At 46.0% G+C, this 24,372-nt stretch overlaps 2 protein-coding genes across 14 annotated transcripts in view; one reads left to right on the plus strand and one right to left on the minus strand.

The window, feature by feature from the left end:
- Rbpms (RNA binding protein, mRNA processing factor) overlaps positions 1 to 10,997 on the plus strand; it is a 143,477-nt gene extending 132,480 nt beyond the window's left edge. For 6 of the 12 annotated variants that reach the window (XM_087900751.1, XM_085680801.2, XM_085680802.2 and 3 more), the window contains 2 exons: positions 302 to 371; positions 9,447 to 9,572. Coding sequence is in view for 6 of the 12 variants with exons in the window: in XM_048456564.3 (XP_048312521.3) it covers positions 302 to 371; positions 9,447 to 9,540 (164 nt within the window). In the remaining 6 variants the exon portion in view is untranslated. Of the gene's footprint in view, positions 1 to 301; positions 372 to 4,370; positions 4,476 to 9,446 lie in introns of all 12 variants that reach the window. The other 6 variants (XM_048456564.3, XM_048456560.3, XM_048456563.3 and 3 more) reach the window with 3 other exon arrangements.
- Positions 10,998 to 15,313: 4,316 nt separating this feature from the next.
- The window catches only part of Gtf2e2 (general transcription factor IIE subunit 2), a 50,588-nt gene continuing 41,529 nt past the window's right edge, over positions 15,314 to 24,372 (minus strand). For both annotated transcript variants that reach the window (XM_085680798.1, XM_085680799.1), the window contains exons 7-8: positions 17,431 to 17,546; positions 15,314 to 16,027 (exon numbers count right to left, since the gene is read on the minus strand). In XM_085680798.1, the coding sequence (XP_085536924.1) occupies positions 15,911 to 16,027; positions 17,431 to 17,546 (233 nt within the window). In that variant the 3' untranslated portion in view covers positions 15,314 to 15,910. The remainder of the gene's footprint in view (positions 16,028 to 17,430; positions 17,547 to 24,372) is intronic.

Here is a 24,372-nt window from a genome sequence, read left to right on the forward strand (position 1 = left end):
TGGAAGGGAAGAACCCACAGGGCCATCCTGGGCCTCTTCATGCCCGTTAGCTCTGACAAGGACGGGTAGTTGGCGGGACCCCAATGCCAGCTGAAGTGGGCGCTGCCCTGTAAGTTCAGCTGGTATGCTCATTGGGGGTATGGAAAGTCTCTCGGGGTGCTGCTGTGATGTTTCTCAGAAGGTCCTGGGCAGGGATTCCCACCCTGGCCAGTGTGAATGGACCCCTCTCAGAGTGGTGAGGAGGTCTGAGGACCCACAGTGAGGTGGGACCCCCGGCTCACCGCTCTTCCTGTCTTTTCAGATGCGCTGGCTCCCTCCCTCCGAGGCTACTTCTCAGGGTTGGAAGTCCCGACAGTTCTGCTGAAGGCTGTGTAAGTACTTGGCTTCTCCGGGGACCAGGATCCCGCCCGTCCCATCCCATGCATTGTCAGCAGTCCTCATGTCTGTAGACCAGGCATCGGAAAATTTGACGACTTGGTTCACCTGTTCTCAGCATTAGGCAAAAGCCCCTCCCACTGTGGCGGACACATGGCCCACTCAAATGCAGATTTCTTTTTTAAATAGGAGGCAGTGTGCTGCTGTTGCCAAGTCTTGCCTTATTTAAAGTATCTTTTTATGGTTTAGATTTGTTCTTTACATGTATGAGGGGTTTTGCCTACATGTATGTATGTGTACCATGTGCATACAGTGCCAAAAGAACCCAGAAGAGGGTATCTGACCACCCAGAACTGGAGTTACAGGTTGGTTGAACCACCACGTGGGTTCTGGGAAGCAAACCCAAGTCCTGTACAAGAGCAACAAGTGCTCTTACCCACTGGGCTCTCTCTCCAGCCCCCACTTTTTAAAAATACATTTTTTTTCAATTATTGAAAAATAATTTTTATACAATAGAGTCAGATCAGTTTTCCCTCCCCAACTCCTCCTACCTCCCCACCCAATAGAATACAAATCAGCAAACAAACAAAAACCAAACCAGAATTTTTTAAAAAGAAAGAAAAGGCACCAAAAACGAAGACACATACACATACAAACGAAACCCATAAAAACTGGAAACTAATATGTAAGCCAAACTACCAACAAAGCAGTAGACAACAAAAACTCTACAGGAACACCTGGAGTTTCAGTGTTGGCCAGCCCCTGGTCATGGGGCCTACCCCTAAGTATGGTTATAAACAATGTCCTAAATTGGTATCTTTGTGCCAGATTAGCCCTAACTTTGCTTCGGACAACCATCTGATTAAGTATTTCTTGTATTTCAGAGTGTCTGTAAATTCAGGTACAAAAGCACAGACGCCTTCTGTAGTCTGGTGTCTTGACTTAAGCAAGGGGCACTGTAGTTCTGAGCTGTAATGTGGCGGGAACTGGGGTGTATGACTGAAATGAAGTTTTCTAAGTGTTAACAGCTCCCCAGTCACCTCCTCAGCTAGATCCTTCAGCCCTCTGTGAACCTGGAAGGGAAGTGGGTGGAGGGCAGGTTTGGGTTCTGTTAGATGTTCATGCAGCGTGCTTGGCCCGTGTGCTGATGCTGACGGTGATAGACTCTTAAATCTCTTCTGAGAGTTGGCCACATGAAATGGATACTCACTTTTCCCAAGGTTGAGGCTGAGGCTCAGTACTTTTTAGGCCACTGGAGACTCTGAAGAGGTACCATGTGCTATGAACAAGCCTGTGGTGGCTTAGGTGACATGTTTGTGAGCGCCCGTGGAAAAAGGAAGGATGGTGGGTGATGGGGCTAGCCTTGTCTTCCTGAGGAGAAAGGAGAGTTCCCACAGGCTCAGATAGCGACGGGTAGGTCATTAATGCAAATACTGACTGCTCTTGCTGAGCCCTCGTGGTGATGGGACGTCAGTGTTTCCCAGTGCGCTGCTGGCCTGGGTCGGGGCTACACCCAACAGGAATGCATGGAGTGGAATCAGAGTGGCAGGAAAGCCATCTGGCTTCTACCATCTGGTAGGTGCTCTGGGGACACTGATATTGGTTGGTGGGCAAGCTGGCAAATGACAGAGGCACCAAGTCTCTCCTGTTTCATTTTGTTTTGCTATTTATATAGGCTTAAAGGAAGAAGCGCATCTCTTAGCCGTTATATGTGTTCTGGTTGAAAAGACTTTGTACACTTTGCACACGTGTGTTCACATTTTTTCCTGAAATCACGATTTTTCACAGACTCGCTATGGTAGCTGTTGGTCAGAGGCCTGGTGGTGGCAGAGCAGGGCTAGGGACTGCGCCATCACCACACAGAAAGATCTGAACCAGGGCGACATCTCTGAGCTGTACATGGGCCAGGCCCGTGGTGGCCTGGGGTGTGTGTCATGTGGAGACCGTCCAGAAGGAACTTGGGTCGCAGTGCTGTTACTGTCGCATGGAGCTAGGCGTGTGCAGCCACCACTCGAGCTCCTCCCCAAGTCAGCTATGACCCAAGCTGTGCAGCTTGGGGGACTATGAACAGATTTGGGAACAGCGGTGCTGATGAGCTAATAGAAGCAGAGGCGACCAAAGCGCATGTCTGAAAAGGCAGTGCTGGCCAGGTGGGCAACTCCATGCCGCAGAAGAAGGTGCTGGCACGGAGAGTGAGGCACTAAGGGTGCCAGACATCCTGCCGCATCACATCTGGTGCGTAGACTGTCGTGTGCGCTCCTTTAATCTCCATAGTCCCAGGACTACTCCAGAAGAGGCCTTGGCCGTTGGTTTGGTTTTTTTATATAGCGGGTTGCTCTTGGCCTCGTGATCTCCTCTGAGTATTAGGATTACATGTGTGCAGCCCTATGCCTTGCAGCCTTAGAAATCTCTAGTTTATCCCCTTTGGTTTCTCAGTGCGAGCATAAAACAAATGACTAAACTCAAAGTATAAACTGACCCAGCTTTTTACTCTGTGTGCATGGGGGTTGTACCTGCTTTGTCCGACCTTCCCATGGGAGGAGCCCTGTGGACACAACGGGCTCAGCCTGTGGAGCAGGGTGTGTGGGCTCGCGCTCACTGGTGGTGTGAGGAAGACCTGGAAGAGGGGCCAGAGGCTGAGCGTGCTGACGCTGTTGGCATATGGTCGACATGGGCGATGTTTAGTCTGTCTGCACGTTATCACCCCATCACTAGCGTTTGGTGATGATCCAGCCATGGGACAGAGAACTATGATAGTGTTTGAAAGACATGATGTTTGGAAAATTAACAATTTTCCAGCTCCACCAAGAACAGAGAACACGTTTTCTGTCGCTCCTTACAAGTAACACAGTGACGGCCTTGCTTGTGGGACATCCAAATACAGCTAAACAAGTCTTCTACAGAGCTTGGGGACTGGTGTGGGATGAGATAATACTCTTAAAAACTCATGAGATTCGTTTGGCCTTCAACCACGGCATAGAAATTGCAGGCATGCGCTGTCACAGCCTTGCCGGGTTAGAGGAGATAACGGGAGCTAAAACGGCAGGATTTTTAGCTGTTTATGCCTCCAGCTTCCTTGGGAGGAACAGCCTAGTCTGCCTGTCTTTAAGACCACGTCCTCCTGTAGGCCCAGACGGCCGCTGTGGCTCCAGCAATCACTCCTGCTCGCTCCTTAGAAGAGACCAGTGTTGTGCCCTGTATTGCAATAGCCACAGAAGCCAGGGAAGTTCTTGTGACTGACTTGCCCTTCCTGTTTCTACTTTATCAGGATCACATTTGAACTTGTAGCAGTAAATATTCAGTGAGCAACTATAGCTTACTGAGGAGGAGGGTAATGGAGTAATAAAATGACCATAATAGGTCAGATGGGGTGAGTACAGTGGAGAGCTTGAAGTCTGCTAGGAATTGCCGGGCGCGGTGAGGGGGGGCGTCTTTTAATGCTGTGTAGGACGCTCAGCCGGCGAAGGTGTCCGGCAGACCAGCTCTTTCCCTGCAGACCCAGTGTACCTTATCTGGAGAATGTGACTGTTCGGATCCTTCTTCTTGTCCCATGGCCAAATAAAAGTAGATGGGCTTGGAATGTGCCCAGGGGCCTCTGGGGGCACCCTAGGGCTGCTATTGCCAGCCAGCCTTGGGGGGCGGGGCACCCTTGGTCACTATGGGAGTGTGACAAAAGGTGGGGGAGTTTAGGTAGTTTCCTCCCTCAAATAGCCCAGCTTTTACTATGAAACCAGACTCATACCTGCCCCTCTTTAAATGTCTCTGTAGTGACTTCTGAGTGCCCTTGCCTCTGGCCCAGTAGTCTGTCACACTGTTCCAAGTCCCCAGACCACGTTCCCGCCTGCATTCTGGGCTACTTGCGAGGTCATCCCGCAGTGGCAGCTGGGCTCGGCAGCCCCAGCAGAGCAGGCTGGTCTTCCTGGCCCCAGGCGGGCAGCATGAGGACCACAGAGAAGGTTGCCATGCGCAGTTAACAGCTCTCTCTGTCCACCCAGGTCTCGGGTGTGTGATGGCGGCTGCAATCTGTCTTGTGGGTATTAATGCGATCTTCACTGGTGGCGACTGTCATCCAGCTGTTCTGCAAAACTGGAGCTTTGCTGGTGAGTGCCAAAGCCAGGTGGCAACCAGTGTGGGCAGGATGGGCACCAGCATCTCCTGGAACCACAGCCTCTGTCTGCATGGGCCTATGGCATCTGCATACTACCAGTCCAGTTGTCTGACAAGCCACTTCAGGGCAGCCAGGATGCTAGTAACCAGCAGTTTGGCTTCTTAGTGGTGCTATTTGTTTTGAAATAGTACCTTACTATGTAGCCCAGGCTAGCCTCAGCCTTGGTTCTCCTGCCTCAGCCTTTCTAGTGCTGGGAAGATCATGTGCCATCATGCCTGACAACAGAGCTGAAGTAAAGCTGGCTCCATTTTCGATAGGAGCACTACAACCTAAGGAAATTTCATAAAATGCATTTCCCTCCCCTTCAGCTCCCAAGCCGTCATTTGAAAAATCAGCAGTTTGTTGGAAATAAGATATAGTGAGCGTGTTCCCCTCTTAACTCTCCAATTACATTAAGGATAATGAAGCCATTTCTCTACTGGGGGACATGTTTTGAGCCTCTGCTGAAATTGGCGAATGTGGATTCTCCAGGGGTTCTTTGTGTCCCGGGGCTTTTTTGGGCTCTCTTCTCAGTCAGTAGTAGCTATCAGAATCTTAGTCATCAGGGTTGCTCAGGCTGGTATGGAGCTTGGGTTCCTTCCTCGGCCTGCCAAGAACTGAGGTTACAGGTGTGTACCACCAAGCCTGACCCTAGGTAGAGTCTGTAAAGGAAATTACAATATACACCACCTGGGATGGCCTGCTCGCAGCCACCTCAGACGGCAGCTCCCAGTGATGTTGCGGAGCTTGGCTTTGGGTAACAGAATACCCGGGACACTTCATGCCTCAGCCCAAATAAGGAGACAAATTTCATTCCTTATGATGGGCCTATAAAAAAAAAATGAGTCAGAAAGAGGGCAATGTTGCTGCCTAGGACTGAGATGCAGCAGCCAACCAAGGAGGTCAGTACAGCATTTCGGGGGCATGAGCAATTTCACGCTGAGATCAGCACCTCATAGGACCGGAGCGAGCCGCTAGCAGAATGTACATTCCCCCACTCAAGTTGGTTTCCTACAGTAGCACAAAGCTGTCCTAGGCACCATACATGATACGCTCTGTGGTGCAGCTGACGTCCCATGAGCTGTATGGCCTTGTAATCTGGTCCCTTTGTCACTGTCCTCAGCAGTAGTGCCCACGATAGTCTTGATCTTCGTGGGTTTGGTTTTGAAGGATTTTCCTTTCTCTAGAGTGATTTAAAGGTCAGTTTATGGGCACTCACGCTGTTTGTTGTTGTAGTACTGGGGGGTAAAAGCCAGGCCCCTGTGCATGTTGGACAAGCGCTGTCCCACTGAACTCCCCCCGTGTCAGATAGTTTTTAAATGCAGTAAAGCAACCAAAATATTAGTTGTCCAAGGTCCACTAGCCCAGTGTCAGAAGCGGGTGATATATCCAGGACCAGAAAGCCCTAATAATAAAAGAGCAGGAAGTGACAAGGGGCTCAGGACTAGAGTTTCAGATGCCCCTGGAATGCTCAGAAAGGTGGGTCAGGTGGGGCCATGAAGCAGGCACGGAGGGCCATGTCACTGACAGTGTATAGCTCTGCAGGTCCCGGGACCACCATGGCTTACAGACGGGTGGAAGGGTGGTGGCTGTTCTTGTCGCCAGTCTAAGGCATCCTTGCCAGACAGAGGCACACCTGAGCGAGGAGGGAGGGTACCTGGAGACAGGTCTCTGCAGAGGACTAAACACTTTACATGTTTTAAATATTCACTTTACATTAGTACTGATTAAGTTGAAAGGTATAAAAATTAGTTTGTCTGACGGAATCGGGGTAGCAGAGGAATACTGGACATGAAGTTTTGAGGGAAATCACTAACAGTTTTTAGGTCAAGCTTATGCAGATAGGTGACCAAAACAGTTAATTCGTTTGGGAGAAAATTTACCTGGTGCCTGGCCACGTAGGGTGTAGCTCAGCAACGCAGCCCAGGTGGTTGTTCCCCCCCAGGTGTCCTAGTGAGCTTACACAGCAGGGCCAGCTGGAGTCAACGGCCTACGGTTGTATGTGCGGCCAGATGTCCGGCCAGTCTCCCTTGTGTCCAGCTGCAGCTTACTCCACACAAGGAGCTCTGGCAGGCTGCTGCTGCTGCTGCTTTTGAAACTGTAGTGTTCATGCACGAGCAGAGGACACAGGGAAGTCAGGATAACTTTCAGGGTGTCTGTCAGGCTGACACAGAGCCACAACACCAGCTGTTTTTGTTCTGGTTTTTGAGACACCACTTACATGTTGTTCTGGATCCCCTTTCCCAAAGGGCTCTTGTGAAAAGAATCTGCCCCTCGTCACCCAGCCCACTGTCCCTCCATGGTGCTTTGTGTTCCCGGATGCCTTTGGATTCTGTTTAAACGTCCTTGTTAACACATTCCAGGGTTTGAACTCCGTTCCGAGCTAAACCTCTTCCTTGTTTACAAGGACTGAAATAGCTGCATTTTGACCTTGTGTTCAGTCTGGGACATAGATGGCAGTGTGGATACATTCTTTTCCCATGTGAGAATTACATCTCCAGGGTAGGTTCTGGAAAGCTCAGGAAACTATATAGGTTCTGCCCCCTCTTCTTTCCCAACTTCCAAAGACCCTGTGTGCAGGAGGGAAAGGAGAGTGGTACAAAGCCAGAATCTGGGGTTTATTCACCCCGCCCCAGAGGGATTAGCTTCCCACAGAAGGGTGCCTCAGAGCTGGTGTGTAGCCCAGGCTGGACCTCCAGTGCAGACCCTGCCTGGCAGGTCAACCTTGTTAAAACAAGGGCCCAAGTGTCTAAATGAAGGAACATTTTGCTGTGCCCTGCTAGCTCCTTGGGGAAGAAAGTAACATCCAGCATAATTCCTGCCTAGTTCTGTAGGGACTTCTCCCTACAAAGCCCTTCTGGATTAGACCTAGGAAAAATGAGTTTTCAAAGATAAGAGTTTTTGTAACTAAGTGGGGTTAGGAAAGGAAGGGGGAAAATACAGCCAGACCGAGACTTGAAGGTTGTACTAAGGAGCCTAGGGAGTGGGAGCCAGTGAAGAAATATGAGATGAATCGTCTTCTGCTACTCAGGGTTGGTGGGAAGAAGATGATCCCAGGACAGAGCTGCCCAAGGCCACAGAGCAGGCCCAGACACTGATGGTAACAGCTCGGACTGGAACAGCTAAGGCTATTGTGGATTCCTGTTCAAGAGCTGAGCCTACCTCCCCTGCCAGGCAGAGCCACAAGGCTAACCTGCTCTCTGCAGCCTGCCCGTCCTCCCGATCCTTTCTCAGGGTCTCTGAAAGCAGCATCACAGTTGCTAGTCTTGCTGCCTTCCCAAGATGGCCGTGTCTGAGCCAGGAGGAGCTGCACAGACCTAGTCCAGAGCCCAGCTGTGTCCTGTGAGGAACCCTGCAGGACAGTCTGGGTTTGATGGACTGTACTCAAGGTCAGGAGGCGGCAGAACTTGTAGATGGTGGAAAGTTTCTGTGAACCGCTTTCATTCCCCCGTGACATCTGCTCTGTGGGGAGCAAGGCAAGGCAGGAGCCTCCTGAGACAAGTGTGCTTCAGCTGTAGCTCCTTTGGCACGTCAGTGATGTGAGGAAGTGAGTCAGGCCACAAGGCCAGAGGCTCACAAGGAATCTCTGGTGCTGTCACCTAAAACGTAACTCCATCTGTCCTCTTCTGCCCCCGGTTCCCACTCCTCCCACCCAGTGCATGCCTAGCCTGTGGGAACTCTGGGCCCTACCCACTCCCAGGTAGACATCAGAAATCAGGGTTTAACAGAAAAGATAGGTACTTTTTGCAAGTGTTTCTGGTGACTGGTTTGAAACAGGGTCTGGCAGTGTAGTCCTGACTAGCCAGAACTGGCATGTCGACTCCATGCTTCTGGGATGAAAAGCATGCACCACCATGCCCACCTAGAGATGGACACATTCGGGTTCTCCCGACTCGAGCATCACAGTAGTACTAAGTGTAAGAAGAGACAGAAAGTGAGAGGTTCCTAAAGGAGCTTTAGCTGTTATCCCTGCTAGACAAACATTCTGAGTGCTGCTGCCAGAGGACAGAGAAGGCAGTGGTCACTGAAAGGCTACAGTGTTCCTACAGCTTTTTACAGGAAGCAGCTGCCGAGACAGAAGAGCGTTATTGTCCCAGCGCAGGCCTGCAGGTCCGTTCCTGCTCTGGAAGGCACAGTGCACTTTCTCACTGGTGCCTTTCCAAGCTCCACAGGTACACAGCCATTGTATTTGGATCTCAAAACTTGTAGGCCATTATTACGTAAGCCTTTCTCTGTACAGAATCCTAGTCTGCTTGTATGTATACTTTTTCTGTGTTTGACAACACGAGTCTAACCTATCAGTGAGAAAATATGGGAGTTGGAGAATATAAAGTGAATGACAACAAAAATGGGCTTACAGTGCATCCTGGACAGTACTGCGGAGCTCTGGAGAGTGTAGTCCAGAACCCAAGTTGGAGTTACTCAGTGGCAGCACATACCTAGCATTTGTGAGATGGAAGGACTGGGAGTTTGAATATCCTGGGCTACAAAAAACCAAGCTCTTCTCAAAGAGCTGATTCTACCACAAAGCACAATACATGAGCATGTGTTTCAAAGTTTAGGAAAGAAGGGGCTTTTATTTTGCACACTTCAGTGCATGTGGAGAGAGGTGAGGTGACACTTGCAGGAACCTATTCTCTCTACCACGGGAGTCCCCAGCACTGATTCAGATCATGAGACCTGACAATTAATGTGCTTACCCCACCGAACCATCTGGCCGGGTCCTTTGCTTTTCTCCAGACAGAGTTCTCTGTAGCCCAGGCTGGCCTGGAACCCCAGCTGATCCTCCTGCCTCAGGCTCCAGTGCCCAGTTTGAAGTCTTTATCCATGCGTCTGCTTACACTACCTGTCTCGGAGAAGCTCAGCGAGAGCGATGTACACCATTGGCGAGGTTGCTTTCCAACACGTTTTCTTTCTGTTTCAGGTTTGAAAACGCCTTGCCCAGTTTTGATCCCTTCAAGACTTTGCCACAGCCTCTATCACACATCTATCTTCCTCAAAGAAAAAAAAATATATAATAAAATGTGTTTTACTCTTTTACACTGTATAATTTTAAGAAATACGTGTTATTTGTGAATGCATGGTCTGATGTTTCTGTACAGTTTGGAGACATACTCAGGTGGACCACAGACAACAGTAAAGCCAAGACAGCTAGTATTTTCTAGCAGGCATTTGTGAATGGAGGGAGGAGTTCTTACACTAGGTTAGATCACTTTTGCACTTGATTTTTGAATGCTTTTTAATGACATTTATCTTGTTTTTCTTCTAAAATAAGCTGCATGTTTAAGGCATGTCTCTGAATAGCATCAAAATTTCCACAGTTGTGTTGTGAATGTGTGGACTCCATCTGCCTGCCCAGTTAGTAACATGGTGTAGAAGTGAGCTCTGCAAGACAATCAAAGCCCCCAGGAGCATCTCCCATCACAGTGTTCACAACTGGGCAATAATTACTACTTAGGTAATGTCTCCTGAGCACAGCGTACCATCTGAAAACCATGGCTACGGCTGCAACAATACAAACTGTGCCAAGTAAGGTATTGCCATTTTATACTTGTATTTATTATATTACCATTTATGATAGCACCCTCAGAGCGTGGGACCTAATATATCACTCATCTTCCATAAACTGTTCTCACTTTCCCAGTGGAAAGATAAAGTCCACCCCACTAAGTGGAGGGACCTTGGTTTGGACCTCTGAGGCCAATACAGCCTCAGGAGAAGCAGGTTCCCCACACAGCTACCTTGGCAAGAATGGGCATCACATCTCAAGTGATTCTGCAACGTATTGGCCGACCTGAGCTGGTGGTGTTCTAAAGTCTGGCAACCGTCAATCATGTTCTACAGAATACTGTTTGCTCTTCCTACTGAGCACTAGGTGGGACATGTGACCATGGTCATTTGCAATGAATGCGGTTACCCTTGCTTCAAGACTTCTTCAGAGCCCAAAGCTAGCCTTGTGTTGTGTTCTGACACATTTCCAGAGGTGGTGACAGGGCAGCTTCTCCTGCTCCTCAGACAAGAGCCATGTGTAATACTATATTGACCTCAGAGAATTTCCAGCTGCTGGTATAGCTAGACATAATCACAGTCTTTGTATCTTTGTTATTGATCTACTTGTGTTGACAACGTCATGTTTTAATGGATATATCATTGGTGGGGGGGGTTCATTATTTTTCATTAGAAACAAGAATGTCAAGTTTTTATAGGTTATTAAAAAGAGAAAAAGGAAAAAAACACTAAGGCCTGGAGTAAGGGCTTTTCACTAGAAACTAGAGGAAGGGGGCAGGCAGCAGCTGGGGACTTCAGACAGCCACACTAGTGTCCAGGAACTGCTCAAGCCCTCCGTGCCACTTGGCTCCGAGACTACTTGCTGTAAGAAGAGCCGCTTCACCACTGACTATGCTTTTATAAACTGTGTAAAGGTACTTTTCTATTGTCGTTTTTAATAAAATAATAAAGTTTATTCCAGCTATTACATGATCGTCTGGGAACTTATTCACAACATCAACCAATCACGCCCAACAATGCAGAGATTTCTATTTCCAGGCAGTGGCAGAACTAGGCATGATTCAGAGTGGGAGTCAGGTAACTACAGCATACCCACCTGCCACCCAGGGCTCCACACACCTGAGTACCTTTAACTCAGCTCAGTTGGCACCGTCCACTCTCACCTAAGATTCTGCCAGGCACAGTGAGTGGCATGTGCCCTAAATCCCAAGAGGCACACAGATGTCAGGTTCAAGCCAGCCTGGTCTGCATAGTGAGTTCCAGGCCAGCCAGAGCTACACAGTGAGATACTGTCTGTCGGGGGAAGGGGGAGTGTCAGATTCTGTTAGGGATAAGTGGCTCATAGGTTGGAGAGCTTGCTGCTCTTGCAGAAGTCTGAAGTTAGGTGCCCAGCCCCTACACCTAGTGGTTCACAGCAGTAACTTGAGGTCCACCCATGGGATACAACATCATCTTCAGGCAGCCACACACACAACGAACGAACAAAAAACAATCATTTTTCTAAACAAAAAAGTTCAAAATCTAGAAAAATATGGTGGCTGATTCAACCAAGATATCAGTATTCTATACACTCCCACGATTTGCCCCCCTCCCAGGTCTTGTGGATCCCAGGCTTACATTAAACTTGCTGTGTAGCCAAGGATGACCCCAAACTTCTGATCTCCCCTTGTCTCCCTTCCCAGTGTAGAGATCACAAGGATGCTACAGCAGCTGAGTTGCATCCAGCCCATCTCACCTCCGAGCTGTTCTTACCACATAACAGTCACTGGTGACCTTCAGTCTTCGGCACGGATATTTTCAGCTCATGGCTTATTTTTCCAGAGACCATCCATCCAAACCAGGCATACTAACTGCTTTCTGATCATCTGGCCCTCCTGGAGACTAGTGTAGCTTCCACAGCCACCCTCCAGCTCTTGCAGTATGCCTGAGGTTGCTCTATAGAGCACACTAACCGCGTGGCTTTGTCTTCAGCCTCCCTGTGAGGTTCCAACTCTAAGGCACCAGAGACTACCACACAGCTGGCACTGATGGAGTATCATACTTCAACCTAGCCCCGCCCTTAAACAGTCGCTTCTGTAAGCATTTTCCACAATAGGCCTTGAGATGCACTGAGTAGCTGTGTGTCCCAAGCCGGTGCAAGCCCTTGAGAAACTCCCACTGACCAAGCAAGCAGTCTACCCACTTCATTAACTTTCCTCTGGACTATCATCTGTCACTATATTGAGCAGAAAGGAATGCAGGGTCTTTGGGAACCGGTAACTTGGGAATAGGAAAAAGGTACACTGGTTTGTTCGTTCACTAATTGTACAGGCTTCAAAAGAATGGTAGCAGCAAAATGGACTCTTCCCAGGAACACAAGACTATAAAACACTAGCATCTAGAATTAAATGCCCCCACTAAATTTCAACATAAAATGAGTATTGTGGATCCTAAATTTCCAAATGAGAACACCTCTAGTTCATCACTTCTGTGCTCCAGATTTACTGCTCCGAGTGTTTGCATATCTGCCCCTTACTTCACGAGACCGCAACTGGGGCTGCCCCATCCCACCAGGGGCAAGACGCGGTGGTGCAGGTCCTGGCACCCGAAACGCTGAGACAGGGCTGCAAGCATTACCTGAGCTACGCATAGCCAACACTGACAACTAACTGTCCACTGAAACTAGCGCTTTCCCCTGGTTTACGAGCATAAACAATGCTCTCCCTCTTCAGCTTTTAAACTAGTATTAATATTCTCTATGACAAAACCATTTACATTCTTGGAAGGCTAGAAGATGTCAGTGACTAGTGACATTCTCTAAAATACTGGTCCTTTTTATTGGTTTTTGAAGACAGGGTTTCTCTGTAGCTTTGGAGCCCATCCTGGAACTAGCTCTTTTAGACCAGGCTGGTCTTGAACTCACAGAGATCCGCCTGCCTCCCTGTGCCACCAGCGCCTGGCCAGTTATCACGTTGACATCCTTATTATTTTTGCTTCGTTTCTAGGGATTGAACCCAGATCTGTGTACATGCAGTGTTCTGGCAAGGTGAAAGTCACTGGCCTTTCACCAGTCCTGAAAGCATGAGGTCATAGGAATGGACTAACCAACTACCAAACCCACACTGCAGCCTATACTTCCAGGGGGCCTTTTTGTCTATCTGCTCAAGAGAGACTTACTTCCCCCATGCGAATGTTAACCATGCCAGATCACACTCAGTTCCCAAGGTTAGACACGGTTAAGGTGGTACAGTCATGGTCCAGACACATGTATTTCTTTCTTTTATGAAGAAAACCGTGCTTTAGCTCTACAGCCAAAAGAGAGGCAGTGCCACAAAGTCAGGACCTATTCCAATTTGTCTTTCCACAGCATGCTCTCCCCAAATTCACCAGACGGGCCAGAGCCAGCACTCCACATAGTCTGAGGGTTTCCAAGTCCCCACTGGTCCTCTCCTCTCGTGAACATCTACTGACCTCTCAGGACACACCCACTGGGAAACAACCACCCTACATGCAGTTCCAAAGACAACAATGTCCCTAGGCACAGCACTAGACTCTAGCCAAACCCCAGAAAACCCCAACCCTTCACAAAACAAATCATTTCAAAGTAAAGCAATAGTTAGAAAGAAAAGGGGACACCAAGTTTCATCTTCTATGTCTCAGATAACTGCTGTTACAAGAATAATAAAGTCCATAAATACAAATGTACTTGTCCCTTGAGTGCCCACAGTCAGAACATGCTTCCACTCTTCTGATTTCAAAAAAGCTCACAAGAGAAATCCTGGGCTGCACACTCGCAGGCTCCCCAGAAGAACTGGAACTGAAGTTCCTACATTGCCTTTCCCTGAGCACTCAAATCAACCAGTATCGAGTGTTTCTGCATCCCCTGGGTCCGCCCATCACCAGACCACATTTACAGGCTGTGACAGCAGCAGCTAGAGGTTCACTTTTTACTCTGTCTACGCTCAACTACACTTCTCTTAACTAGCCCCTAAAAGCTTCTGACTGTGATGAATTATAGAGCAGATGCACAGAGGACTGTCTCAGCCTTTTAACTCTCCCAACCGTGCCCATTCCCACTTGCTTCTAAATAGCAGCAGATCTGGCAGCAACTGGCAGAGGTGAGATCAAGACTTCCATTTGGAACTGCTGGAGGAGTCTTCAGTCACCCAGAACTGCTGCCAGAGCCCGTGCTTTTTTATTAGTCACGGAACACAACCAGACTCTCAGGGTTCCCACAGGGCTGTCTGCTACCCATATCACCCCCAGATGCTATCCCAGGACCTCAGCAGAGAGAATACACAGGCTATAGGCCAAAGGGAACAATACTTGCAAGACAATGCAAATGAATGAAACAAAATTATAGAATTTATAAGTTTAGTAACTAGCAAGATACTTTATTTTTCTAGATTTCAATTTCTTCATTTCTGTGAAGAGAGGTAAGAAATTAAGATCAATTATCAGACCAGTACCTACCTAAAGCACAAACGAGAGCAGGCTTAGCTAGAGGTGAGTAGGACGCAGGCCTGGCAGTAAAACATGTATCTGAGCACCTACCTGTCCAGGAGGCCTGAAGTCTGCCTCCTTATAACGTCAGATGAGGCCTATGAGACAGTCTTGCACTTGCAGACCTCCCCGTAATGTGGCTTTGAGAACATGGTTTGCAAACGGAGGCATCTGCTGGGAGATAAGTGAGTTCTAATTTACGGGGAAATTAGAAGTTCTAATTTACTACCTTGACACCATACTCTTACTAGCAGAAACCTTCAAACACAAAGCAAGATGGCAAATCTCTTATATTCTAATTACATGGGAACCACAGTATGACATCTTCTTAGACCATATTTTGGAGTTCGGAGGTAAGATGACATGAGATGGATATAAGACTTATTCATCAGAAGCCCCATGCTTTGGGTTACTGTTGCACCTTGTTTGAGAATATTAAACTTGGTTTTTATATTCCAACAATACCATTCCAATGGGAGAGAGAAAATCTGTGATAATCAACTCAAAGGAGCGGGGCAAGTCATAGCAAAGGACAGGCAAGAAAATGCCTTCTTTACAAGTGAAAATCCTAAAAACTCACACATGCTTGATAATAATGGCTCTCACTGAACTGGACCACTAACAGGTGACAAAGGGTCCCTCCACCAGAATGGCCAGGATAGCCACCGGAGAGCTGGGCTACGGTGAAGCTCAAGTTCAGGCTGGCAAGAAGAGTCTCCTCATCCTTGTTAAAGATAGTAGCAAATCATGAATCCAGCTTACTAAATACTTATTTAGCCTTTTTAAAGAAAGCATTAACAATTATGTTTAGTGTAATTTTATTGCTTAGCTTATTCACCAGAGTCATACCCTGTGTTCCAAAGAGGAAATCCACACACTTGCCAGCAGTACTGACTCCACTCTGAGACATTCATGCCCAAATGCCCACCCTAGCAATCAGTGACTGGCTGTTCCCTGCTATTTTCACAAATTAAGAGAGGCAAACTGAATTTCCTAACTTCTTAAAGATCCTCCTACAAACAAACTTTTATTATAAATATTTTCTCTTGGAATAAAGAAATATTGCATTCAGCACTACCTGCCAACCTGTTCTAAAGCAATAGAGAAAGCATGGAATCAAGAACCATCTAAAAATCAAGATAAATAGCAAAGACACCTGCATGCCATGCTAAGTGTCTTTCTAGAAAAATAAAACCAACCAACCCAGTAGTTAATAGGAACCGTTCCCACTAGCCTGCTGGGTGACAATAGCTGGGTTTGGTAATCTGCTCCTGTTCTGTAAACTGATGCTCCTCTCAGTCCCGAGGAGCAGATGGGAAGGCAGAAAGTCTTCAGATCCCAAGCATCACGAAAGATCTTGACTGTATCTGTAACCTTGCTCGAGGATAAAAATGTTCCCTATTTGCCAGGGGTAATGTCCGAATAATCCTTCAGCACTCCAGCCAAATGTTCATTATGTGTCTTAAACCGTCGCTTCTTCTGTGAAGCAGGCTTTTTCCTTCTCTGAATAGAGGCCTGCAGGAAAAGGTGAGAGTAAACAACAGTGACTCCAGGAGACACGATGGTTAGGACTCACTGAACAAGTTCAGAGACCAGCAGCAAAGACCTGTCTCCTCACACACCCCAATCACAGAGCGCACACAGCCTCCAACAAGTCTGATGCCCTGATACCACAAGGGACAAACCTCCTCTGCAATGAACAGGCAGGGACTTAAAGTGTAACACAAGTATGGTGGCCATTAAGTAGGTAAAATCAGAGGCAAGGAATTTCTGTGCTTTGTCTCCACTACCATGTCTAAAAAGGACTTGCTACTCAGCGGGTTAAAAAATGAGCTTTAGAAAATATGGCAAAATATTGAAAAATGACAAAACTAGAAAAAGCATAGGAACATGAAGCTTTGCAATATTCTCTATTCTGTATACCTGAAATACCACTTTAGAAAACTCAAAATCAACAATAATCAAGTATTAAGGATTTTGTATGTGTGCACGTGCATGCGTATCCCCTCCCCGCTACCCTGAAACAGGGTTTCTCTCTGTAGCTCTGGCTGTCATGGAACTCGCTCTGTAGACCAGGCTGGCGTCAAATTCACATAGATTTGCCTGCTTCTGTCTCCCAAGTGATGGGATTATAGACATGTGTCACCACTGTCCAGCAACAATAAATCTTTTTATTCAGTGACCCTTAGAGTCACTTTTTAAAAAAAAAAAAGGGGGGGGAGCTACACAGTATGCATGGTAAGGAGAGCGAGCCGAGCCCTAAGTCTAGAGTATTGGTAATTCATTCTGTCCTGGCTGTTCTTAGACTAAGATTAGTAGTTAACAGGTACCGAGGGATTTACCAGCCTTCATTTTAATATCCACTATGAGCAGAATTTAAACACTACATTAAAAAATGTAAAGACTATACATGGTTGCTAAAAAAGGACAATTCAGTATCATCAGGGTATGACAGATCCATCTGGGCATCGACATGAAAGGGCAGAGGAGGGACAACGGAAGTCTAACAAAGACCAACAAGATGAAGATGCGGCTCCCCTTGGAAATCAGGGACAGGGCCGGGAGGTGGTGGTGCACACCTTTCGGCACTCAGTAGGCAGAGACAGGCAAATCTCTGTGAGTTGGAGGCCAACCAAACACACAGGGTTTCTCTGTGTAACCCTCCAGGACAGCCAGAGCTACACAGAGAAACCATGGGGGGGGGGGGGACGGGGGACACCAGAGAAAGTGTATAGAGGATCAGAGGTGAGAAATGCGGCTGGAGCTCAAGTTACTCTGCTGGCAGCATCCCTACGGGTGGGTTCACTGCCTGTATCTGGCCCAGAGAAAACCTGGTAGAGGGAACCACCACCTCATTTGTCAGAGAGCAGGACGAGGAGCAGAGAAGGGACTGAACTGCTTGTTTAAAGATGACATACCACTTTCTTTGGTCCAGATTCCTGCATGGAAGAAATACCCTGTCGTTTCAGATACTCTTCAATTTTTTCCTCATCCATTGAATCCACAGTGACACTCCTCCACAGTTTCTGGAACTCTGTATCAACAAGACAGTAGCTATTTGTAGTCATTTTCTATTTGACCATAGACATTTTATAGACCACTGCATCTTGGTGGTCCAAGTTGAGAGAGAGACAGAGACAGAGACAGAGACAGACAGAGAAGGCAAGACTACTCCAGTGCTGGGCACAGCAACAGAAGGGTCTGATCTGAAGGCAGCAGGACAGTCACCAGTGAGCCCGATCTCTTAGAACAGAAAGAGAAGCAGTTAACACTCTTTAGTCCTAAAATTAGTTCCTCCTTTTGGGGCAAATTCTTCAACTACTGGCTCAAGGCCCTGAGCTCAATGTACTCCACCTCTGTACTGATATGAAAGCAGCATTTGACGAGATGGGGCCCCCAAGCTTTATAACATCATGTTTAAAAAGTTTTCTTTTTCTTTTTTTTTTTAAATCTGCTAACTGAGGCATTAGTAAGTGACAAAAAGGGAAAACAAAACAAAACAAAAAAAAAAAACAAATCTAGGGTAAGTTGAGAAATAGCCCTTATGAAACAAAGGAGAAAGGCAGGTAGGTGTCCATCCTCAGTATTTTGTTCTCTTATTGAACATGTACAAAACAAAAATTCTTTGCACCTTTAATTCCCCTCCTAAATACAGCTTTAATACAAGCTTGTTAACAGCCGTGTCAGCATTCCTTTGACATGCACAACCTGAGACAGTCAAGTCTTCAGTGCGTACTCTGAGATCCAGCAAAGATTCCTTCCTGAATCCCGAGGTGGTTCACTAGGCTTCCCGCTCACCACAGTGCAGAGGCTGCTGCGCAGGCCTGACTGCCATGCCAACCCTACACCAACATGCCTTTTCCGAGTTTTTCCATTGGCGTTCCCATAGGTTGTCACACACTCCACCTGCAAGCTATATGACGCATCAGTAGGTAAGGCTATTCTTTCAGAAAAAACATGATTTGATTCCCAGTACCCACATGGGAGCTCACAACCATCTATAATTCAAATTCTAGGGACTCTGATGCCCTCTTCTGGCCTCCATGGCCCTGCCCAAATGTGGTGCACATACATGTAGGCAAAACACCCATACACAAAAACAGTGAGCCAGAAAAAATTGAATCTACAAGTAGAAAAGGAAGACAAATGCAACAGTCATTCAATATGGATTAAACACACATACACGCGCACTCATACACACACATGCACATAGTTTTTATAGAGCTCTGCTGTAATTATTTGTTCCTTTATAATGACTCTTTCCCCTCTCACGGTCTTCAATATTTTCTCTTCACCTTCAGTCTAAACTATGTTGGATGTTTTTCTGTGTTTTTGCTTGTTTGGAGAGGGATGATTTATCTTGTGTTCTCATGATTTATCCTGGTGCTATTCTGGAAAATCTTGGCCCCTGATCTTGAAGTATTTCTTCCATTCTCTCCTTCAGATGTAAATTATACATCAGGACCATCTGATATTGTCCTACAACTCAAGGGTGCTGGTTTTTGTGGGTTTGTTGTTGTTGTTTGGTCTCTTTTCTACACTTCTGTTTCTATGTCAGCTTTAATCTCCCTTGGTCACCGTGCTCACTGACAGTCTACTTCAGCTGTCACCACACTTCTCATTGATGTTCTTAGATGAAATATTCTGGCCTTTTCTACTAGACAGCATTATCAGTTACTAAGGTTATCAGTTATTTTAAATTATGTATCTTCTAGTTCAAATATCTGCATCTTAAGAATTTGGTTCAAGCCAGTAAGTGGTAGTCCACGCCTTCAATCCCAGCACTCAGGGGGCAGAGGTCAAAGATTTCTTCATTTAAGGCCAGCTTGGTTTATATACTGAGCTCCAGGACATCCAGAAGTACACAGAGAAACTGTCTAGAAAGAAGAAAGGAGGAGGAAGAACACAAGGAGGAGGAAGAGGACTTTGTCCTAGTTTTCAACAGTGTATTGTTTTCTTTTGTCTCTTTGTGGTTTTTTTTTTGTTTTTTTTTTTTTTTTAAGCAGGACATAGTCTGTCAGACAGTTGGAATTAGAGGTGAACAGGCTGTATGCCTGGAAATGGGAACGCCTTTCCTCCTGCCAAGCATGCAGAGATTGAGTCAATCTAGTCAGGATGTGAGCTTGGTCAGCAAACTCTTCTGCTACCCTTACCCATAATGAACCAGTAGCTTCCAATTCCTTAAGCCATTCCATGGGTTTTGGACAGAGTCTGGTTTTCTAGCAGTATCTGTCAGTGGCTGCTGATCTCCAAGCTTGAGTTTCCCCTTCATGCTGCCCCTCCTATAGCCTCCTTGCATATTCCTGGAACTCTCACAGAACTCCACTGTTACACTACTCCGCTGGTGGCGGGGTGGTGGTGGAACTAAGCCTCTGTTTTAAACAAACACTGAGTTCCAGAATGTCCTTCTCTGCTATTTCCTTCCCTCTAACATTGGGAACACACCAATGTTCTTGTTCCTCCCTCAGGATTAGGAGGTGTCCTTGTGGTTCCATTCCCACACAATGCTTAAGGCTTTGTCTGATAGAAAGAAAGGAGGAGGCTCTAGGTGTGGTGGTACATTCCCATAATCCCAGCCCGAGGATAGAGGAGGATGAGACAGGAGGGTTCCCAGATCAAGACCAGCTATGGGTATATAGAGTTGAGATACTGTCTTGAAAATAATTAAGTAATAAAATAATCCAGGGGCTGGAGAGATGGCTCAGCAGTTAAGAGTACTGACTGCTCTTCCCGAGGACCAGGGTTCAATTCCCAGCACCCACATGGCAGCTCACAACTGTCTGAAAATCCAGTTCCAGGGGATCTGACACCTTCATACCAATGCACATAAAAAATAAAGTTAAATAAACCATAAAAAAATAAAAATTAAAAAAAATAAAAAATAAAGATAAAATAATCCAGACAGGGCTCTGGGCTTCCTAGCTTTCCTTAGTGGCTACTGTTCCTCTCCTCCAAGGCTAGCCAATGAAGGAAGACATTTTCCCAGTATCTCCACACTGGCTCAACCTTCAGTCCTAAAACTCTGATGGAGACTATGGAAAGAGCTTGTTGGTAGGTAACTTGTACCCCTAACTCCACAACTCTTAAAGTCTATGACTTCATACTATCCAAACCAGGCCTTTGGCAAATATGTTTACAATTTCAACTGCATTCATTGATTGGTGTTCATTTTGTCTGTCTTAGGTATGCAAATATTCACACCACATTTCTTGGAGTAGCTGTTCTGTAATTTCAGCTCCCTGACAAAAGTCCTAAATTTTCAGATTCCCGGCATTGGTGTAAAGGTAGGAACAGTTTTAACTTTCTTTCTTTTTTAAAAAATATTTATTTATTTATTTATTTATTTATGTGTACAATATTCTGTCTGTGTGTATGTCTGCAGGTCACAAGAGGGCACCAGACCTCATTACAGATGGTTGTGAGCCACCATGTGGTAGCCAGGAATTGAACTCAGGACCTTTGGAAGAGCAGGCAATGCTCTCAACCACTGAGCCATCTCTCCAGTCCCCAGTTCTAACTTTCTAAGACGGAGCTAGACATTTCCAACTACCTGTAATAGCTAGGATTTAAGATTCAATTTTTAAAAGTGTGAATATATATGTATATGTGTATGCATGCTTGTGCATGTTTGTGTGCAGGCATACATGTAGGCATTTGCTTGCAGAGCCCAGAAGAGGGTGTCTGATCCCCTGGCACTGGAGTCACAGACACTGCAGAGGCACCTGTTGGTGAGTGCTGGGATCGGACACTGGGTCCTCTGTCAGAGTGATGGGTGCTCTTCACCACTGAATTCTCTCCAGCCCCTAAGAGTCAAACTTTAAAACAATGTGATGACTTTGCCTACAGCAGATCAATATATACCATTCACTTACAAACAGATATGAAAGAAAATAATGCCAGGTTAAACCTCCATCTCAACAATGAAACCACCTTTCTAGTTGCAATAAAGCACACAAGATAACTTAAAATTTGCCACTATTATTTTGTTTTTTAATTACTTCAGCTGTTATAGAAGTATACTACACAAAACAATAGTTCTGGCATTAGACTATTAATTTTCTTTATTCTAGTTTATCACCGTATTAAAACTGTTTACTGAGAATATTGTATTTCTGCCTATTAGTCTAACTGTACACATGTCTGTATAAACAAAAATGGCAAAGGAAGAGGGTTTAATCTATGATATAAAAAATCACTTATTCATTGGTTAATTTCATTCAAGAGACTTTACTATGCTTCTATTGGTGACACTTATTTCAATTCTCTGAAAACGAACTACTGTATTTGATCTGTGCAAAAGCTTTTGGCTGAAGACTTCTTAGCACAGTCAGAGAGGCACTGCCTACTGGGATAGTGGCTGCCATGGTCTGACAAGTGAGTCTGTTTATTAGCACACAAGAAAAAACTTACCCTGCTGGCTAGTTTTATGTCAACTTGACACAAGCTAGAGTCCTCTAAAAGGACAGAACCTCAACTGAGAAAATGCCTCCCTAACTGCCCAGGTGTAGGGAATTTTCTCAAGTAGTGATTTGGGGAAGTGTACAGTCCATTGTGAGTGGTACCATCCTTGGGCTAGTGGTCCTGGATTCTATAAGAAAGCAGGCTGAACAAGTCAGGAGGAGCAAGTAAGTGTGAGCAGCACCCCTCCATGGCCTCTGCATCAGCCCCTGCCTCTAGGTCCCTGAGTTCCTGTCCTGCCTGCCTTCAATGATGAACGGTGATACAGAAGTATAAATAAGCTAAATAAACCCTTTCTTCCCCAACTTGCTTTGGTCATGGTGTTTCTTTACAACAATAGCTAAATAACCCTAAGACACACACTATAGCTTTCATTCATTTTTTAAAAAAACAAAACAACTATTCCCTTTTTCATATTTTATTTTGTTTTGATTTTTTGAGACATCATTCCTCTGTGTAGTCCTGGCTGTCCTGGAACTTGCTCTGCAGACCAGACTGGCCTCTAACTCAGAGATCTGCTTCTAAGTACAGGAATTAAACATGTGTACCACCACCACCTAACCCTGTTCCCTTTTACTAAGAACAAGATACTAAACTATTTTCCGAGAAAGTTCATGACTTCTTTGTGCTCATTTACCTACTTTTTTTGGCAGTACTGGTGACCAATCCCAGGGCCTTGCGGACTCTACAACTGAGCTCTATCTCCAGCTACTTTGTGCTTTAACCCAAGGTCTGTCTATCGAACTCATAAACTGGCCTTAAGCTTTTAAGATCTCAATCCTCCTGCTTCTGCCTCCCATGTGCCAGAATTGCATGTACCAACAATGCCCAATAATTTTTTAAATAAAATGCTTTTCTTGAAGCTTTGCCTTGCCTTAGCCTGCACCTGTTGCAGGATTTGTTATCTACATAACTCTACAGATATACTACAGCTACACATATATTTAAGATGAACATGAGATCACAAGGCAAAATTTCAATAGGGTTTGAAAGGATCCCAAATTTAATTGCTTTTTAACTATGTGAGGAAGAAAACTGTTCAACTAACAATGGTACAAAGTGAAATAAACTTTTTATTTATTTATTTATTTCTTATGTATATAACATTCTGCCTCCATGTATGCCCGCACACCAGAAGAGGGCACCAGATCTCATTACAGATGGTTGGGAGCCACCATGTGGTTGCTGGGAATTGAACTCAGAACCTCTGGAAGAGCAGCCAGTGCTCTTAACCTCTGAGCCATCTCTCCAGCCCGTGAAATAAACTTTTTAATTTTATAAAACTTGTCTAAGAAACTACAATTAAAAAATAAAATAATCTTTATTTTCTTCTTGTTATTTAGTTTGGTCTGATTTCCTCCCCACAGACGGGTTTTCTCTCTGTGGCCCTGGCTGTCCTGGAACTTTGTTAAGTCAGAGTAGCCTTGAATGCAGAAATACACTTGTCTGCTCCCAAGTATTGGGACTAATGGCATGCACCACCACACCTGGCTTATTCTTTATTCTCTTTAAGATTGTCAAGTCACTTTAAAACTCATTAAGCTGTATACAGTATTTCATCACCATAATACTAGGATTAGGGAGACTGAGTGCAGGAGCGGACCAGCCTGGGAAACGGAGTTAGACCCTTCTCTCAGATAGGTAAGTAGGAGGACAGACAATCTTCACTGTCAGTCTGACTAGAGTTGGAGTCATCTATAAAACACACCTCTGGCCATGCTGTGAAGGCGTTTCTTTAAAAAAAAAAAAAAGGTATTCTGGTTTGCTTTCTGTTACTGTGATGAACATTGTCAGGGAGGAAAGGTTTATTTCTGCAACACTGTGGGAAGCCAAGGCAAGACTCTGCTTACTGGCTTGCTCCCTGCCACTTGTGTTCAACTAGCTTTCTTATACAACCCAGGACCATACCCAGGACCCAAGGATGGCAGTACTCCCAGCAGGCTACTCTCTACTCCATCAATTAGCAATCAAGCACATGCCCCACAGACACGCAATCTCTCACACTGAAGTGCCCTTTCTCAGTGTCAAACTGACAGTTGAGATCAGCTAGAAGGTAAGACCCACACTGAATGTAGACAGTTCCTTATCTTGAAGGGCTGAGGTAGGAGGTTGAATAACAAAGCCAGCTGTCACTAGCACCTTTTTCTGCTTCCTAGCTGCCAGCACAATGTGACAAGCTGTCTCCAAGTCCTGGTGTGATGCCTCCCCTGTCATGATAGCCTTTACCTATCTGCTTGTCTGTCTGTGCCTGTCTTTCTATCTTAATTTGTGAACCAAAATAAATCCTTCCTAAGCTGCTTCTAGCTGCTGTTAGGTATTTAGTCACAGCAAAGAAAAAGTAACCGGTGTAGGTGGAATGCATGTAGATTATGCAGACAGACACCCAAACACTACCTACTACT

The sequence above is a fragment of the Myodes glareolus genome, chromosome 23, assembly GCF_982192425.1.
Source record: "Myodes glareolus chromosome 23, mMyoGla1.1, whole genome shotgun sequence".
Taxonomy (NCBI): Eukaryota; Metazoa; Chordata; class Mammalia; order Rodentia; family Cricetidae; genus Myodes; species Myodes glareolus.